Consider the following 21,134-nt stretch of genomic DNA (forward strand, 5'->3'; position numbering starts at 1 on the left):
CAAACCTCCTCAAGTCAGCACGTGATGGCTTATTTTGAAGTACCATAACTTTTTGAAGAGGTCTTATGTGAGGTTATACCTGAGCTGTCAATAGCAAATTGTAATATACAGTAAATATCTGCAAAAAATCTGAAATGGTAAGCGATCTATTTTGTTCTGCTGAGGTTAACAGTATAGATGAATTAGCCTGTTGACAAATTAAATTAAAAAAAGACAATCATCTGAAAAAGGAGAATGACAGAAAGTTCCAGCATTTCAGTATTACCGCAATAACGAGTGTCCAAGTATAACAGGACATTGCAGTAATGATAAAAAAAAAAAAAAAAAGTTTCTTAAAATGCACCATTGTGGCTACGATTTCAGGAATGTAAACATGAGCCCATTTCATTTCTTCAACATGTTGTTAAACTTTGGGATCTAGGTGGAAACTAACATCTGACTACAGCTCTCATCTGCTCTGGGTTTTTAGCGATTTGGGGATAAAAAAAAAAAGTACTCAGCCAGTCTCATTAGCCAAAGAAAAAAATCCTTCTGGTTCTTTAAACTGTGACATGACATCCCTGGCTTCCTTGCTCTAATTATTTAACATGGTGTCACAGAACAGCATGTTTCTTGGAGGGGCGACAGGAGAAATAACTGAACCTTTAAGATTTACCTGATGCAGCCACCTCCCCATAACTCTACTCAAAGAGCAACAACAAAGTAGCTCTGGTTTCGTTTGAAAAAACACACGATATCCTAAAAAATACATAAGAGAAGAACCATTTCTGCCAACTGCGAAGACCAGAAGACAGAAGATGTAGATGCTACAGAGCTGGAAAAAGGCTCTGCAGAGGCTGCAGTCTGTCCTTACAACACACGGGTACTGAAATTACAGAGTACTTTTTTTTTTTCTTTTCTTTTTTGGAAGATATTTGCAGTAAAACTACAAACCTCATACAGATCAATGCAGACCTGACACGCAATCCTAGGCTTGCCTGTCAGGACCCAGAACTAAGGTCTCATTTCTGTCTCAAAAGCAAATTATACACAAGTCACCATAGTACCTGGGTGCTTGAAGGCACAATAATCTAATTCTGAGAAAGTCAAATTAAGCTGATGAAAGAGAGGGAAGCCAGCCAATGTTGACATCTGGAGTGCAAGTCAGGCTACCGCATATATTGGGATGAAAAGGACCTGATCTAGAAAGGGAAGTCACCACCGGCATGGAAACTAGAACTATCTGTGCAGAAGTCTGAGCTGTTTCGCATCCATAAGGCACTTTGCATTGCTCAGAGGAGAAAAACATCCAGAAAAGAAAGCGATAAAAGATGAGGTTACAGAGACACTTCAAACTTTCCCTAAAATTTCTAACAAACAGGAAGGAAAATCCAGCAGTTTAAGGAAAGAGTGAAGAGGCTTCGAGGAGAAAAGAAGGTCAGAGGGGTTACTGGAAAGATTCAGAGACGGGTACAAATTAATCATTTTATAGCTAACTGCAATGCCCACCCAAGAACTTCTGGCAGGCAATTCCTCTTACATTCTGCTCATTCATGTGCTGGGTCACGTGCAGCTTTTATACTTCAGCCATGTTAACATCCTTTTGAAGTCAAACTTGGCACATGCAACAAACCTTTCATACCGAGTCACTGGAAAATACTGTAAAAACTATTTATGATCACACAGAGAAAACTATGGGCCAATGTCAGGAGAAAGCTTGCATATAAAATACACACGGCAGCGGGTCATGCCCTAGTGCAACGAGATTAGCCACATACATGTGTGCTCAATATTGCCAGGGTACATCACAGTCTGTTCTGCAGGCTCTGGGAAAACTTGGTGGTGTTGAAACTCAATGGTGAAACTGTGCAGAACTGTTAGAGGAAATAAAAAATGGCAGTTACATTTTCTTACAATATTTTCTACTTTTTGATTTGAAAAAAAAATATAAAATACTTGCATTCATTACTTAACACCTGTCATGCAATGATTTTTGCAAAAGTTGAAACTAGCTTAAGTCAATCCAAGAACCCCAAATTTGCAAAAGCATATGGATTTTAGTTAGTTCAATCACACAGAAGATTTCAACAGATGGACTCATAGGGCTGAGGAGCAGATTAATCATTTTCTTCAAATACACGAAGTGCAAAGTAAAAGATGTCAACATGAGAATGGAAAGTTTACTTAGGAAGAGCTTTAACAACACAAGCTATTCTGGAAATAAGGTCAGAGTGCTGGAATTAACTGTGTCAAATTGTCAGGAGATAGGATTATAGAGATTTGTTTTCCAGCATGAACAATTCTTAAGAGAAAAAGGAAAATGGGCCTGGATCATTAATGCCTAGAAATTATGGTTTCTCTCCATCAGATGCACAATGTAATGTTAGCAGATGTGAAGCAGGGAAAGCTGAGAATGCACATTCATTCAATTTCAGACAGAGATTTCAAAAATATCCAAAAACCAGGCTTTAGACCTTTAGACAAGAAATAGTGTTTAAATAACTTTATTATTTATTTTTTTTTTTTTTAAGATTTTTCATGGGCTGTTTTATAAAACAAATAAACATTTCATTAAAACTTTATTGAAACTGTTTGTAATTGCTAATAAAATCTGAACTACTGGAACCTCTAGAAGCACTATAAATGCACTAACAGCTTCATTACATTTTGCACAACTACTCCTAGCAATATAGTAAAATAGTTCCTGTGAGAAGCTGATAACCAAAGCAGCCACAGCAGCAGCACCTCACATCAGTTACTCCTGCTTTCGAAGTGCCCAAGCCAAAGGTTGTCAAATTCTGCAGTCAACAGCTTCACCTCGCTTCTGGCTTAGGGGAACCTTCAGTCAGAAAAAACAGATCACATGAAAAAGCATCTGGGCTTTCTGTTTCCACCCTTCCAAAAAGACTGATTTGTGAACACTAAATGTTACTGATGTGAAACCTGTGACAGCAAGGGTCAGGAAGCGTCGCTCCTTCTCTCAGATGGGATGAAGCAACGCGTGCCCACAGAGGCCATGAGCGAGGGCCAAGGAACACAACGGCAGGACTTTGATAGGAGCAGGGGAACCGACCTTAACTTGACTGCAATGAGCGACTGCCCCATTATTTGCAGCAACTGTACATCTGTGCCACATTAAAGGCTACATGAAGCAGTAATTAGTGTGTTCTGAGACTTCTCCCAGATGTTTTGGAAAGTTTTTCTCATGGCGTGTAGAAATCATCCCACCTCCCCCCTCTCCTCTCCTAACCAGGCGCTCCACACTCTGGCGCTGTGACGGGACGCGTGAAGCCCAGCTCCGGGCTTAGGCCCGTGGGCAGTGGGCAAACAGGGAGCTTTGGGCTCGTGTTTTGGGTGTTTTATTTACCTAGTTGGGCACAGCATCTACCTAGGTGGGCACCTGTACCTAGCTGGGCACCACGGGTACCTTGTGGACAGGCACCTATGGAGCGCTGCTGTGCTGCAGCGTCAGTCTGTGGTGCTGGAGGCGCCATGTGAGCACTGTGCAGGCAGCGTGGCCACGGCGATCTCGTTTATTCAACAGCACGGCAACTACAAAGCGCGGCGGCTTCCAGCAGAATTTTCCACCGGGGGAAGCGGCCAAACGGCTGAGGTCAAAGCCTCCGCACTTCAATCGCGGCGAGCCCCTTCGCTTCCCCGGCGCTCCTCTGTCGCGATAAGCCCTCGCCGACAGGCGGCCCGGCGGGGCGCAGGGCCCGCCCCGTGCCCGGCACCGCCCGCGGCCGGCAGCGCCGCGCCCCCCCCGGGGCCTCACGGACTTGGCGAGCGGCGGCGGCGCGGGGCCCGCCCCTCGTCACGATAAGAGTCCCGGCACGGCGGGGCCGGGAGCCGCGGCGGGAGAGAAAACGAAAGGAGGCTGGGCCGGCAGCGCCTTCAGCCCGGGGGGAAAAAAAACCGTCCTTCTTCGAGTAGAAATTAATGTAGCGTTTTATTCCGATTCTTCCCCTTCCCGAGTCATTGTCTATAGCAACCGTGTCCATAACACTCTAATTCTCCAGAGCGCAACTTTCTAGTAAATGGTACATCTGTCAAACTGCAGGAAACATCTGGGAAAATGGTTAAATAAAAATGTGAGATTAAACCTTTGTTTCCATATGGTTATGATATACATCTAGAATATGTTTGTAAATGTTACTGGTTCTTCTCTTGCCTCTCGCTAGATATCAGGCTTTTGGCCCGGTGTTGAATTTCACCCCGGTGTAGATACATAACTTCTGCGATGTAAAATTTCCCATTAATGAAAACAAAAAACGGCCCCTTGGGATAAGAAACCAAGAGCAGGGCTCGAGGGATTCGTGCTGGGTTCCCGCACACACAGCCTGCCCTGCTGCTCCGGTGAGCGGGTTGGGCCCTGCACTGGTGCCTCTGAGACGAGGACACAGCTCTTCACCTCACAGGGCAGCCTGGAAACCCAACGTACAAACGCCTATGGAAGCTTCATGCTACTTTACAAAAAGAAGGAAAGTTAACGTGGAAAACATTATACAGAAGTAGGGTTCTGGAACTAGCTAACAAAACCTTTCCATTTGCAATGGGAGACACATGAAAAGTGGAGAGACCTAAACTAATCCTGCCTGTTTTATTTTGGTTTTGTTTGTTTTCTTCTCTCCAAGTACGTAAAAATTGCTCAAAATTTTGACAGATCAGATCTTTCTGTGCACAACTGATAGGCTCTCAATCAATTTTTAACCCTGAAACCATCCATACCCAGCCTTTCACTGTGTTTGGCTACGGGCTCCTGAACTGAAAGGGACTTGAATATTTTCTGAAATGCCCCCTTGGTAAAGAACTTCTGCAAAACTCAGCGTTAAATATTAACTCAGACACATTAGCTATTTTAAGTCAGTCCATGAAGGTTCAATTTAATCTATATTTGTTGAAAAGAATAACTTTGTGTAGTGAGTGATCTCCATTAATAATTAGGAAAATACATCCAGTTGATTTTGGTTTGGTCCATCATTCAAAGAATGCATTGGAGAAAGGACAAAAAAAGACAAAAGAAAAAACTTGGAAAAGCAACTTGAAACCTGCTATGTAATCCTTTGACCACTGTAATCAACAACAGCCACATTGTACCAGTTCCACTAGAAATACAGAGAATTTCAAGTTCAGCAGAATCTCTTTTAAAACACCAGGTTAATCCCTAAAATACTTCAAAGGCATATATGTTCATGCCAGAAGAAGTGAGTGAAGATGCCTGCAAGCAAATGAGAGACATTGGGTGTTCTGAGTTGTTTTGTTTTGTTTTCCTAATTCCAATTTGTCACAATAAAATGACAGTGTAAACATACTTCTTAATATCCCATGAATTTTGGAAACAAAAAGGGGTAGTTAGCAGCAAAGACCATTTCTGAAAACTGCCACAGTACGTCTGCAACCCAGTTCTAAATCTTTTCAAGCCCTGCTTGGAGCTGAAGCCAGCCACTTCCACCACAGGGACCTGATTTTCTGCAGAGCATTTCAACCATGCATTCTCAGCCCAGCTCAGAAAACAGTGTGGAGGAAAGTAATGGGGTCCTCCTATTAAAAGGAATATTGTTTATTAAGTACTTCAGATCTTACACAAAATTCCTTGCCTTGAGCTACTACATGCTTGGAGAGAATACAGCTGAGCCTGCTTCAAGCAGGAGGCTGGATGAAATGATTTCCTGAGGCCTAACCTGAATTTTTCTGTGATTTGCAAATCCAGGTAACTTCTAGGACAGCTTAAGACAGATTTAAAAAAAATAAAAATGGCACCAAGGTAATTTCTGCTATAGTGTTATATTATAGTATAATCCATTGGATATTCATGGTAAGAAACTCATGATACACCATGGCAGCTTCCAAACTCCAGGAAATTATCCTGGCTTTATGAATCAGATTTGCCATGGTTCTTTACTGTAACAAAAGTGAAGACACAACCTATAATTTGAAACAGAAGTGTCTGGGTCTGTTTGGCTAGGTCTAAAACTAAACATTATCTTAAGCGATACACATTAAAATAAATTATTCATGTGTAGACCTTTCTTTTAGAATAGAACAGAGCAGTTCAGTCAGAAGGGACCTTCAAAGATCATTGAGTCCAACCGCCTGGCCACTGCAGAGCTAACCAGAAGTTGAGGTTATCACTGAGGGCATCACCAAATGCCTCGAGCGCCACCAGGCCTGGGGCATCTGTTGGCCACCTCCCCAGCAGCCTGTGCCAGCGCCTGCCACCCCGTGTTGAAGAACCCCTTCCCAGGCCTCCCCTGGCGCTGCCTTTGCCTTCTAATTTAATGGCTGCAAAATTTTGTAATGGTAATTTTCATATAGAAATTAATATTGTGATCCTATGCCACCATGCCAAATAGCAGTTGAGACCAACCGATCAAGAGAAATATTTCATTCATAGTACTGTATGTACTGTACACAGCCCCAAACCAAAAATGCTAACATTCAGCACAACGTGCTGTACAAGCAAAGAACAAAAATACTAGTATTCTTCCAAAACACATTCAAATGGCCAGTTTTACAATTTCACCAGTGACACAAAATCCGAATGCTTTTGAAGATGTCTGTGACAAATTCATTTCAACTGTAAATACACTGATTTGAAACCACAATTTGCTAGCATACAAACTATTTTAAAATTGCCACACCAAAGCTATAAACTATTACCCATAACTGTCCCTTGTCCAAATGCAGTTAAGTTACTAATTTCTAGTTCCTAGTAAAAGCCAGAGAAGCAAAAACAGCTTGGTGTCATTTCTTTTAAAAAAGAAAGAAAGAAGAAAAAAAATGAGAGAAAAGAAAAAGTCAAATGAAGAAAAGAAACGAAAAAAGAAAAAAGAAAAGAAAAGAAAAGAAAAGAAAAGAAAAGAAAAGAAAAGAAAAGAAAAGAAAAGAAAAGAAAAGAAAAGAAAAGAAAAGAAAAGAAAAGAAAAGAAAAGAAAAGAAAAGAAAAGAAAAGAAAAGATTTTTGTGCTCTTGGCATTTACTGGTGTTATTTGCTCCTTGGCAAACAAAGTGCCATGAGCAGAAACTTATCAGCCCTCAGCTCCCTGCGAGGACTCTTAAGGCAGAGATGATGCCTGCTGGGAAAAGGCTGATGTCAGCTCTCAGAGCTCCCTGCAAGGATAAGGAGGCCTTTGTTTTCAGCTGAACTGTGAAAATGAGAAAATGCCTCCAGCCTGACAAACAAGAAACCCACATAACATAGGTCAGGCCTGAGACCTTCACTTAAAGGTACAACACGCTTCACTCGCGCTCCACTTACATCACAAAGCCCAGATATGGTTAATTTTACACAGGGCTTGCCATGAAATGCTAAATACACCTTGGAAATGTAACAAAGAAGCTTCATCTGTTAGGGAGGACTGGTATAGCTCCAGCCACTTTACCCATACTTGTAATTCTTACATAAATCAAGTTCCTAATTACTCTTCTGTAAATCAAGGTGAATTTAGTGAGGTCATACAAAAACAGAGGCATGTTCCAACTTGGGGATTAAATAAACTCGCCTCTCCTTTACAAAGCAGCAGAAAATAAAGTACGGTACAAAGCACATTTTAGTTCAGCGGGATTATACTTTACTGAGTGCATTTAAAAAAAAAAGCATTTGAGAGACAAGAAAGCATGCAATGCAAATAAAGGAATTTCATATTACAGTGCCTGGGTTTTATTTTGAGGTAGGAGCATTCATTTTTCCCAAGTGAGGAGTTAATGGGTGTAATCTCTACAACCACAAAAATACAAAAGCTGTATAAATACAGTCCAATACACAGCCACAAAGTATAGACTTTTAAAAATTAGTCTTGCAAGGTCTTGAGTGTATTTTGATATCCTAAAGCCAAAAATTATCTCCTCTGAAAAACTGAGACTTTGATAAATTTGTTTTGTGCACAGGAGTTACGTTACATAGTTTAGAAACATAAGAAGTTTGCCAGGGCATGTGATTTGCCCTACTCCAGAAGTTGTGTTTTTCCACAACAAAAGTAAACCCGGGTACAACTCTGAAAGAACCTAATCAAAGAAAATACATAAGGCAGTTATACCTGAGCAGGGAATATCTCAAAGCTTTAAATTTCAGAACAAAAGGTTGGAATTGTTTAATAACCAAAGCATGTAAATGGATTCATTCCCACTGATGCACAGTGACTGAGATGCTAGGATACCGGTACCTAAGAGTTAACATCAAATTGCTAACATTCTGCCATCTATAATGAACCACAGCACACAGTTCTTGTCCTATTTAATTACATTTCCACCCACAATATGCTGGTGTTAAGAGGATGAATATTCAACTGCTTCACAGTTCCACCAAGATGATCACAAAGACCCAGATGTCTGAACAAGAGATGCTTGTGGTTTTAAAGACTTTGGCTTCCAAGCACTGCCTTCCAGATGAAAAAGATCTGTCCATTCTGGACAGTTAGAATAACTGAAGACATTCAGCTAAAGGAGTAAGGATTCAAACAGCACTATGTGGCAAAGATGCGCAGCCTGCAGCCCTGATATTGGGTGAGGCTGCTGTGCCCACAAACAGGGTTTGTGTCACCAACTCCTTCCTCCTGTGCATTCAGGAGACTTCACGCTGAAAAGCTCAAAATACAGACGCTAAACCTCATCTTTGTGACTGCAAGTCACAAAAATGCATTTGTTGCCACCAAAGATACTGTGCCATCTAGTCTCCAGATTACACTATATAAGTGATAAGGGCATCTCTTATGGATTTGCTTTTCTAAATTGAACGTTATCAAAACTGAACTTTAGAAGCTCGAAGTCACTACAATTGGACCACCATTATTTTTGCTCCGTGAAATAATTCTTTCTTTCTCCAAATTAACTTTTGGTTAGTGCAAGCAAATCAAGCTTCTACAACACACTTCCCATCTCCAGAATTTTTGGGAAAGTTCCACAAAGTTTGAATAATTCACTTCTATAGTTAAACCAGAATGGAAGAAAAAAAAAAAAAAAAGACAACTTTATTGGTGGTGGTGTTAGGGAAACAGCAGTAAAATTCAGAGAACATTTGCAATCTTTTCTGAAAAATATTCAGCAATTTCAGATATACTGTAAAAGCTCAAGATTTTGTAATACTCAGTTGAAAGAGCTGCAGCCAAATTGAACTTATAAAATACGGTGGAAAAAAAGATGGCCTGTGTATGCCATGATAGATTGTGGTTCCTATGCAGTTGAAGGTTTAATTGAAATAGATTAAGACTCATCACACGAATACTAGGCAGACCACCACTGCCTTTTATTATCAGAAGACAAACATTTCATATATGAAATAATCTATTGAGTAAAAATGCACCACACTGGAAAAGAGTATGCAGCTTTAAAATATGTCTAAGGGATCACGTGAAATAACTGCCTGCATCTTTTAGTTTAGAACTATGCTTGCACACGAGTCTGTTGGTTCAGACTTCATTATTTTTATGGCCTCCACTGTATAAAGTGTTATAATGTATGTAACTGCCAGCTGTGTTTTATTTCATCACCAGCATATGAATTTTTATAAATCACATCTTTTCCCACCAAGTTACATAGTAATTCAAAAATGCCATAAAATTCTTCAATTCTGTCATGTATGTATGCCACAGAAATAGAGCATATGGTTCTTTCCAGTACCACCATTTTCAGTGCCAAGAAAAGACTATAAATAGTTAAGTTTTTTAGGAGAGAGAAGAAGGTATCTTGTAAATGAGAAGTCTCTCCCTGCTTGTGAGCTTTTATTGTTTTGCATTACTTCAGTGCTGGATTCCTGATTTGTAACAAATTCCAAGACTGCAGACTACAGGCCCAGCCTCTGACTAACACTATGGTGATTTATTTGAGGATAAATACCTCTGTCCGCATCTTATGACTGAACACAACAGTCCACAGCAGAGTGGAATGTAAGGAATGCAGAGGCTGTACGAGCTGAGGCAGCAGGGAACAGTGCTCAGCTATCAGGCTGCCCTGGACTGCTGAACTGCTCTGATCACTTCCTCCAGTCAAGAATGAAAGGAATTTTTTAAGCCTGTACTTCATGCCAACCAGACCTGCATTCCCAGGAATGAGCACACAGCAAGAATGGCATTTGATGATTACCCAACACATGCACCTAACTCATCAACACCTTACCTGTATGAAACATTCCACATCCAACTGTCAGAGCTGGAGCGCAATCACGCAAGTAATGTTTAGCAACAACTGCAGCTTGCCCAGTTGTCAAGGCAGACTACAGAGCAGCTGGCTCACAATCTCCTGGCCTCTGAAAAATGCAAACCACTTCTGTTTCTCCTCCTCCTGCTTCCCCACCCCCAGAGTACAGACTGCTCAGAATCTGGGGAAGTGAAACGAGCAGATTACAAAGAACAAATGAACAATGCTTTAAAAATTCAAGGTGAGAACTTCTGTTTTGTTACAAATAGTTACATTAAACTAATTCCTGTTTCTTTCTGTTGTATGCAAACAAAACAAAACGAGTCATCACCCATCTAATCACAACAGCCTTTGTGCAGATTTTCCGTACAATCTGGAACAAAGGAAAAATCTAGCACAAAGTTTAGCATGCACAGAGATTAAGAGGATAGCATTAGATTCTGTGAACCAGAGGAAATAAAAGCAAGACACTTACAGATGTGGATTGAACATTCGACTCATTTTAGAAACATGTTCATTTTCACAGTCTAGCTCCTCATCCCCTTGGTCCATGCTGAGCTTTCTCTTGCTGGGGCTGATAGGAGGAGGGCCTGTTCGATGGTTGGTTAGAGCAGAGGATACTGGAAGAGACTGCATTCTGGGCTCACCTCTTAGAGCTGCTTCACCTACAGGAAGAAGACAAGTGAGGATGAACACAACAGGGAAAACAAGTAAAATAGTAGGGTTTTTTTTTTTAAAAAAACATTATTGTATAAAAATTTCCCAAACAGATGTCAGCTGTGCACAGTCATATTTGAGACATGGTTGCAGGAGAAGCAAGGCATCATAAGCCATACATTAGTGCTTCATACTGGAACAAAGCAACCGTTGAAAAAAGGTAATATAAGAGGGTTCAGCTCACCCCCAGATAATCTGAAAGGCTAAGCTAACACATCTTTCTAACAGTATTTTTATTCAGAAGCATTCCTTCTTACAAGCTGCCATTCCAACATTGAACTTTCATTACCTCATTCTGCAAAGCACGACTATTTGCAATGAAATGCGCTTTGTTCCTTTTCTTATGGTTGTGGTATAAATTCCAGGACTACAGTTCACATTTATGCCAAATATGCAAGATCTAAAACTGAATAAGCGTTCAAATTCTCAAATTATTCTTTTTATAAAAAGCTGTCCAAAACAAGCTTCTCTGGTATATAACTATGCAAGGTAAAAATTAGGGGGGAAAATGGAACTTGCTGATGCAAGTGTAAATTTGTCCTTAAACGTCCTTCTCCATACTTTTAAACTATGTTTGGTGCAATATACAGATGAGCACACTTTTTCAGCAGAAGAATCGTAACATTTCAATTCTAAGAAAGCTGTTTTTCCACCGGGCAGACTGGTGTTAGAGTACTCAGTAGTTTATAAATTTTATATATTTTCTGATAACACTAATCAGAAAATGCCATTCACAGCATGTGGGAGTTACATATAAATAATTCCAGAAATGATACAATTAGCTTGCGTATAAACACGTCCACATAATGTTACTAAGCATGCATTAAATGTGACCATAGTATTTTTCCCATTTCAATTAAATGTCTCACTAAATGTGTAGCCTGAAGCACAGTGCTGCATTTCATCAACAGTTATGGACTTTACTGGAACTCACATCCTTACAGCCACAGGTCATATTTAGACCTCATAGGGATGTAGAAATGTTTAAAAAAAGAAAAAAAAAAAAAAAGAAAAAAAAAAAGAAAAAAGTTTGGGGGCTCTGAAGGGGGGCTTGAAGATGAATTAAACTGAACAGCGTTCCCTATTCTGGTAATATCCCTGAAACAGCTACTTTTGCTAGAGTTTAAAATTTGTATTTTTCCTATGCTGCCAGAAGCATTTTGTTTTTTACATGGCCATAATTTCCAAAACTAAAATTAGGATAAAGTTAACTTCATCTACAGTCCTGAGGTACCTGAGAATAGAAACCTTTGTATGCCACCACACATTTTCACATCATCACTGAAGCAGACGATTTATAAAACGTTGACCTAATTCCACACACAACAAATACTATTTTGTTGGAAAAAGAACGAGTGAGGAGAAAACCTCCTGAATGTTTACCAGTAAAAATAAGCATTTTGCCAATTTAGTCAGCATAATATAAACTAGCAAATATACACTGACCTATAATACACCACAAGTCATGATTTCTATTAAAGACTCTGGCACCAGACCTAAATTGGAACTTTCCATCTCAGCTCTAAATAGTAAAAACTGTGCCCTAGTGCAGATGCTCTCAGACAGGCATCCAGACCCCTTCTGTTTGAAACAACTGAAGGGTTAGTTGGGAAGACCCCCACACTCCCCAAGCACTGACCTATCTCAAGAGAAGCTTTTATCAAAAAGACCCCTCGTTTGAAATAATCTTCCTATCAATACAATTTCTGTATTTTTTTTCTTCAGCCTTTACATTTTGCCTAGATAGTGATCATATTGTGACACAAACTTATTCAACTTCAGAAGTAAACCGCATCATACCAATTTGTCTCGGTGAAATCAAGGAATCGCTCTCAACTCTCTCCTTGATAAGAAAGTTAATACCCATGTCAAAAGATAAAACTTCTATCAATTAAGGTTTGTGATGCTTTCATCCCGCCCATATACAGTCACTCTCTCTGCAGTGTCCCAGATCACTTCTGAGGACTTGAACACAGAATTCCAGTAGAGAAGTCGCAAATTTCAGGTTGGCACCTATTTCCTACTGACCTCCTAGGCTGCTCCCGGCAAGAACGCAGCCATCCTAAATGCCACGTAAGGCTGACTCTGGGGTTTACAAAAAAGACAAAATTTTCTAAGACATAGAATTCTTCAAATGAACGGAGCTTCAGCTTAACGAGGCCAGGGGGCAGCGAGCAGCGGAGGGCAGGAGGAGCTCTGATCACCTCTGCCTCTTCCAGGAGCGGCCAGAGCTGTGCAGCTCTTCCTCAGCAGACCCAAGGGGTTGGTGTTGAGCACTTTATGCAGCCCACCCTGAGGCACAAGGCAAGCAGGGAACACCACCAAACACAAGAGTCCAGATAACTGGGTGAGATCCAGAGGGAAAATATCTCTACATTGCACATGGGGGTATATCACACACAAATATACTGCATTTGTACTGCACTGGGAGTTCTCCTGTGGCCTGTAATTTTGATTAGGGCTAGAACTGCTTTATATTTAAATAAAAGACGACTTCTTCCCCCACTACTTTCCCAAACTTGAATTTAAACCAGAGAGGGAGAAACCACAGCAGAGTCTGTGACACAAAATGCTGCTTTTCTGACTGGATTTGTCTCCCCCAGCTGACCACACTCCATGGTAACCAGACTCACATCATACAACTGGCAAAACAACACTCTGATAAAACAACTGTGTTTTATAAAATTCCCCAAGTCTAAACTCCAGTCTTCAAAATTCATTATTGTGAAGGGTTGTGTCTGCACTGCAACCAAAAGCATAGATAGCAAACACATTTATTGTGCCTCTCATAATACTTGCTTTGTTTCAGTAAGCAGCTGGTGTAAGGCACTCTAGATCTGCTGCTTTCAGATACTTCTGTGTACAACTGTTCATACCAGTCTCTCTTTTTTTCTTAAAGTTAGGCAACATGATAAAACACAAACAAGCAAAACCCAGATAACAACGTGACGTCGTGTCTGCCTATATCCCAGTACTGCAGTAGCACACTCACTTGACAGAAGTTCATGCAGTCAGCAAGAATGTTCTTTATTTTAACCACTTAGGAGCCTAAACTGAAAGTGATTCAAACCAACACAAGCAAACTAAATGACTGTAAAAACAGCATGTCTCTTTTCAGACATAAACACCACCAGGACAGCTGAATCTTTAACATTATTTGTGTTTCTCTTGTAGTTCAGTCAGCAGTATCTGCGTCCCTACTGAAACATCCATGCAATACAAACATCACAACAGCAAAAGTCATGTTTTCACAAGTGTGGATTTGACAGCAAGACACCAGAGAAGTCTTGAAGTATGTCTGAGAACTCCAGGAGTTACCAAAGAGTGGGGAAAAAAAATACACTATTTTGGCAGCTAGCTTCCTTCCTCTCTGACCTAGCAGCTCTGCACGAAGAAATGGCTACCATATCCTATTCCCCCTCCCAGTTTCCTCTCTCCTGCTGGCTACCATTCATCCATAAAATCTGAGCATTAGTTACAATCCAGAAATGAAAGGCTTCATCTTTCCAGCTGAAGATTGACGTGATACAGACCTTGAAACAGAAGGGAAAAAAAAAAAAAAAAAAAAAAAAGAAAATCCAAGCACTACCCTTGGCCATTTTACTTAGGATCTGACAAACAAATTTGTCCCAAGAGTAAGTTCCTGACTCACTAACTTTGCAAAAAAGCCATGAGTTGTGTGTATCAGCAGGGTCTCTACCTTTAAGAACTTGGACTGAATTACCATGACCTCAGGCCACTCTACTAATTAATAAAATCATAGGCATGAGTGTTTAAAAGACTTTAATTAACACGCATTACACTTTTAATTACTTTTTCCAATATCTTCATGCAGACAAACTCTCATTAGTAAAAGGAGTTACCTCATGTTCTTAAAGCCAGACATTCCCAGGATTCAATAGTACATGAAGATCTTCAAGGGCAGTTTTCTTTACTGGTCCAAGACCAAAATTTAGCATCAGGATGTATGAAATATTTCTTCTGAAAGGCCAGGACATTCACAAAAGCTATATATATATGTGAAAAGGGTACTATATAATGAAACTTGTTTCATCTTCCACTCCTACAATCACGATGAGATTAAATTGTAAATAAACTCAAACGAATTCATGAACTATTGCATATCTTCTTCCATTATTTCAAATACAGAAGTCAGTCTGTGCCAACATGAATTGAGAAAAATGACATTAAATTTTCAATTCATGAACAAAAATCACTTGATTTGAGATACCAGATATCAAGCAGGGAAGTCACTGCAGATTACTCAATTCACTAAGTTATCAAAACCACTAAGAATCACAATGTAGTACCACTGAATTAATAGGCTGATTTTGTCAACTGCCTAGGTTAGGCATTATCCCAGCATATTATACATTGTAAAAGGAGCGATATCTTTGAAATTGTGAAATTCCCCAGAAATTAAGTATGCGTGAAATATTTAGGTTGTTGTCTTACAAGACTGTAACTTAAGGCAGATTTACTTCACTTGCATGACCAAAGCAAATTAATTAATCCTTTCGGACTCCTCAGCGGTAAATCTTTGTTTCATGATAAAAGATACCCTAAGAAGCAGCCACAAATAATATTACTTTTATAACTGCAGAACATTTCTCTAACCCTATGCAAACAAAAGTAGTAAAAATATGATGTTGTATCACTACATTATTTCTGGATTGCAGTTTTGATAAAAGGTATGATTTAGCTTAAGGAAGAATTGATTATGAGAAATACTCTGCCAAATGCTGTAAACAAGTCACAGTAGCTTGTATTTGCTTTGAAGTATATAAAACCAGGCCTACCTGGAGAGCATAATAAACCAGCAAACTACAGGAAAAACAAAGAATTAAGTATTAATGAGAACAGCCTAATCGTAAAACACTTGCTATGAAACCAGATCTTGGAAAAATATTTTTTTGTTACACTTGATAGACTTCTTTCAGCAGCAACCTCACTAATGCACATATTTGACACACATTTTAACAGACTTTCTTGCAAGATGACAAAAAGCTAATTTAGGAAACCAAAAAAATCACATACACATTTACAGAAAAATTGGTAAAAGCCTGCTCTCATCAGCTTACAAAACATATGAAAGGCACTTATTACTCCTGGAACCACGCTCTGGCTACCACTGTGCAGAGATGTGTATGCCAGAAAACCCATGGCCAAAAACAAAATACAGTGATTAAACTGACTGTTCTATTCTGGCTCCTCCATCTGACCGTGCTTGCCAGTGAGGGACACGTTATGCTTGACATTGCAAGCAAGAACATAAAATAGTGACCTCTGCATTCAATCACCTCCACCCAGTTTTTCCTTCTCTCTTGTCCAAAAGACTGCACAATGTAAGGAGTCAGAATTTAGGTGCTATGAAAGCACTTACAAAGCACAGGCATGGTTGCTTGAGGATCCGCATCTTTGTTCATCATTGCTAAGTAGCACAGGCTAAAGTAAATTTCAACTTAATTGGCCTTGAAAATGCTGAATTGTATACAAAACACTAAATCGTAATAGAATGGAAAAATGGACTCCCCAAACCTAACTGTAACTGCTCCTTCAAATGTACTATGAAAAACTGACTACATCATCTTATATTCTGTCTCATGAGACTGTAACAGCACAGCTGTACAAAAATAGCACATACTCTCTGTATATAAATAGACTTATATGGATAGGTGATTCAATTCTACGAATTAATTCATAAGCATAAGAGAAGTAAAAAGTCTCTGCTGGCCACTCAGACTAAGGCTGAAAAAAATTCTTTTCATGCTAACCAGGTACCTACTGTAAGAGCCTCCTTTTAATACACTTTTGGTTGTGAGTAAAATAAGAATAATAATAACTATAAAGATATATCTCGGTAAATAGGCATGAGGTTGACAGTATGGAAAAGAGAAGGGTGGCAGATATGCCATAAGGAAGGCAGGCTGGAGCAAATTCTAACGCTCCAGTCTGGCAGAGCTCCCTGATGTCATAACACTAATCCCCAAGTACGCTTATTTCCTCTGTCAAATTTCAATTTTCACACCTCAACAATTGTGACTGTGGGGCTGTGTTGAGATCCAACACAACAATGAACTCAGGGTTAGGTCTAATTATAGAGCATGAGACTACCTGAGATTTCTGAAAATCTCCCTTGAAGATAACAGCCCACCTAGCTAACTCTTGCAACACCTCTCTGAGCTAGCAGTCTAAACAATTGTCCTGTCTTCTGTTTAAAGTGCCTGCATTCGTGTCAACTATGGCTAAAAAAGACACCAGTTATCTGGCAGACAAGATTGAAATGCAATCAATGCTAATTTACACTAATCTCCAAATAACTAGTCCCAATAATGTCCACAATACTTGTTACCATCAGTATCACAAAAAGATTTCCCTCGGTTGACTGATTATTTTTTTTGGCTCAGAAAACAAGGTTGATCCCAAAGAACACTCCTTTCTTGACCTTTTTGCCAGCTCTCCTGTATCAAACATTTGAAGTCAATTACGAGGGACTAAAAGTTAACACAAGTTACAATTTTTATGTTTGCTTGATGCATTACAAAGGAACACAAAAAAGAAAGGTGAGCCACTGTGCTAAGTAGAGCCACCAAGTAAGAGTGGGCACAGAAAGGCACACCTGCCTTAGCACGGCCCTGAACACGGGCCGCCTAGCCCTGCTCAGCAGCACAGCCCCAGGTATGCAACAAGAACAAGGTAGGAGATAGAAGAGAACTGAAGACAAAGGGACAAGCATCACTTGCATTTTCTGCAGCAAGCTGTGCATTTCATCTTCTGTATTTGTGTTAAGATCATGAGATTAGTATTTACTGGTCAGCAGAAAGACACATGATCCATTGAATCCCTGGCAAAACGTACTGCATCCTAAGTGCTAGAAGTTGTGGTGAATCCCAACACATACTCATGTACAGAAACAGTGAAATTTCTTCAGTGCTCAGTACTTTCTCCTTCCTGCAGTTTTAATCTCTTATGATCCCAGGTCAGTCCCTCTGGGCCAGACCCACAAGGGGAGGTGACTGTCCTCCACCCTTGGTGGCTCAAGGTAGGACACAGGCACTTTCACTTGTGGCCTCACGGGAAGGCTTACTGGGGCACGTGCACTTGAGAAAGTGAAAAACAAAGGCCATGTTGATGGGTACAGTAATTCCTAACGTAGAAAGTAAGTCCAGAATATGTAATTAAAGTGCCACTATATTATTTACACAAAGCCTAAATAATAAACACATCATCAGGATTCAGTTTCCTTTAAACTATTTGAAAAACTGTTACAGTTCTCTCACATTTCTGATATGCCGATTTTAAAATATGCCTGATTGACAGATTTTTGTCACCATTAAAGTATTTTTATTAAAGGACTAGTGTAAAACAGCCAATGAAAATGTGAATGAAATATAACCACATATCAACACGTTGAAAATGTTGCTTTCCAATATGACAGCCAGTTTCCAGACCTAGGTGTTCTTTCTTTTGTCACTCAGCTAAATGCCTTACTGTGTAACATAAAAGACAGGAAAGCTGAACGGATCAAAGACTAGCCTGTCTTTCAGCAGAAACAATCAAAGCTCCAAGATCTGCCATCTACTTCAAAAGTAAATTTCAAAAGTCACAGCAAGGTCACAACAGGAAAAAAAAACAAACAAAAAAAAAAAAAAAACAAAACTGTTAGGTGCTTAAGCAGTATTTCAACATCCTAAATACCTCATAACTATGTATTTGCACACAGTGGCAAAGAGCGACAAATAGGAAAGTCATTTGTGAAAACACAGATTTGAATAATTCTTCCTAAACAGGCAGAAAACATTTGCTGACCCTCCCCCCTCACACACCTTACTAACAGAAATGGCATTTAAGAAAAGAAGACAGCAATGTAGATACTCAGGTCTGAAGCAACACATTTTGCTCAGAATATTTTTGACTGCCATACCTACATAGGCTCTGCCTAACTGGTTTTCCTTGGGCATAGCGCACCTAAGTTTTCCCAGCATTCTGTCCTACTTAAAATAGACAAAATGATTAAATATATCTAAGACCAGAATGCAAGAATGTGATACGACTTCTCAACAGATTATGCACCTTGCTTTTCTTGAAATTCCTTAAGCAATGCTTAGAGGGATATGATCTTGTAACATAAATTGAACTCCAGACTATTGCACTGGGTGTCCCTTGCAGTCAGTATCTTCTATGACAACTGTTTTTCAGACATTAATTTTGTGATGTTTTCCTGTAACATGGCCACATTAAATCCAATAAACCATACATTGTTTCTTTCATGAGTATTTGAAGCAAAATCAGCTATGCAAATGTAATATCTATATATCCACTTATTGAAATTGGAGAGCATTATTAGATATACAGCAAGATTTTATTGTAGTTTACTTTAAGCATATTCCAAACACCTTTTCTCACATTATTCTCCTTTGCTACATGTGCAAAACAATCAAGAGCATTACTAAAAATGTGCTTTCCAAAGGAAGTTTGATATCTGATACTGCACTTCAAAGCACTGTTTCTTTTATTGCTATTTGATTTTTCTGCAAATTGCCTGGAAGGTAGAAGGACCTTGAGAAGAATCTCAACACAAAAACACAAAAGCAAACATATTTTGAATATGTTACTAAAAGACACATACGCACAGGTGGCTGCCTCCAGAAAGGATCTGGAGAAAAGTAGGGGCACTGCTTAGAACCCTGCATTGTGTGCAACTCCCGCAAAGCTTAGTGCCAAGTTCCCAGACTGGATTCCCATTTGTAGCACACAAGTGACCTTGGAATGGTTAAAAAAAAAAAAAAGAAAGAAAAAAAAAAAAAAGAAGCAGCCCAGACTACTGCATTTTTTGCATATGGCATGTGGCCAAACAATCAAATGGCAGAAGCTGCTCCTGCCACAGGACTGGAGGGGAGGAGTTTGGAGAGAAATGCCTTTATCACACGTGTATGGACAGACACGCGACTAGGAGCTGCTCCTGCCCTCATGGTCACCAGTGTGATAATCTCTTCCTAACTGAGGTGGCATCTCTTCTTGAGGAAGACTACCTTTGGCCTAACGAAAAACAGAGGAAAAACTTCAATTCCAATTTTGGTTTTCTGCTACATGACTGCAGCCCGTCTGAAATGGACTCATTTAAGAAACACAGAGCTCCTTCAATCACGCTGGACAGAATATTGCAGACTGCACTCCACAGTGGCAGAACAATTCCAAGCCATCTCCACAAAGAATCCTTTGTACGGTACAAAATCCCTTTGTCCTTCAAAATGGGCTCCAAAATCCCTTCTACAGAAGGAAAGGGAGAGTGAAATGACAACTGTGTAGAGCAGTCAAGCACTCTGAGCCCAACAGCAAACTACACGAGCTGTTCAGATAAAAAAAGATAAGGTCTTCTGATCATGCTATTTACATAGAAAAGAAAAAAAAAGAGGAGGATGTGTCAGCTTGCCAATTCCTTGTGCACAGAGCTTTACTGTAACTGATGGTAGTCACTCAGTAGGCTGGGCTACAGCCAGTGTCTCTGCCTGTAAGAGGATAGATTTAAGTTCATCATAATCACTACAAGGTTGATTAATACAGAACATTCAACCCACTGGCTTTGTCTTCTTCTGAGACATAATGCAATAGATTTCCTCAGATGTTGCTCACATGCAGTGTTTTAATAACCAAAAATTGTGAAGGCTTCATCTTCTAGAAAAGCCCAGCCAGCAGTGTGACTCATGAGATGGAAAGGATATCATACAATTTCTCTGGGGGTAGCAGAGCTGATATAAAGAACACACATAAGAAAATCCCCAATATTACCATTCTTTCTTAAAGGACAGCCCTTCAGAACAAGCAACCCCACCACTACTACCCCTGAGGATAACAGATTTGAAAGTGCCATTGAAAAATTCACTTACTGCAATAATCAAGCTTGAGTTAATAGCTCAGTGCTTCAGTTATCAATATTTTCCTGGTAACATCCAACACAGTCAGTGGCGAGAATCTTACCAGAGAGGCATCCCTACTGGGAAGAAGAGCACCAGGCCCATTGACCTGTCTGATAATTGGACTTCTCATCCTCAAAATAGAGGCTTCTGAATACCAGATTTGTATTTTGGGCAAGGTGTGACTAAGCCATGTATCGCGTGCCGATCGGCTCTCAGCAAGGGTTGTTGCACCGTTGGTCTGGAAGAAAAGAGCCGAGGCCAACGTTTGGTGCAGCCAGGTTGCTTTCCTGGCTTCGCTTGAAACAACACCGGGCTGTGGGCTTTCTGCCTCACCCCAAGCCCCGTGTAACTGCTGGAGTTGCAGGCCTCATATATGCTGCAGATCCAACT

General features: G+C 40.0%; 1 protein-coding gene across 4 annotated transcripts in view; it reads right to left on the reverse strand.

Moving 5' to 3' along the window:
- VGLL4 (vestigial like family member 4) overlaps positions 1-21,134 on the reverse strand; it is a 90,669-nt gene that overhangs the window by 14,208 nt on the left and 55,327 nt on the right. For 3 of the 4 annotated variants that reach the window (XM_082768618.1, XM_082768617.1, XM_082768616.1), the window contains one exon: positions 10,586-10,775. In XM_082768618.1, the coding sequence (XP_082624744.1) occupies positions 10,586-10,775 (190 nt within the window). Of the gene's footprint in view, positions 1-10,089; positions 10,171-10,585; positions 10,776-21,134 lie in introns of those variants that run through there. The other variant, XM_082768619.1, reaches the window with a different exon arrangement.

Source organism: Aythya marila (assembly GCF_965140915.1).
Source record: "Aythya marila genome assembly, chromosome: 10".
NCBI classification, from domain to species: domain Eukaryota; kingdom Metazoa; phylum Chordata; class Aves; order Anseriformes; family Anatidae; genus Aythya; species Aythya marila.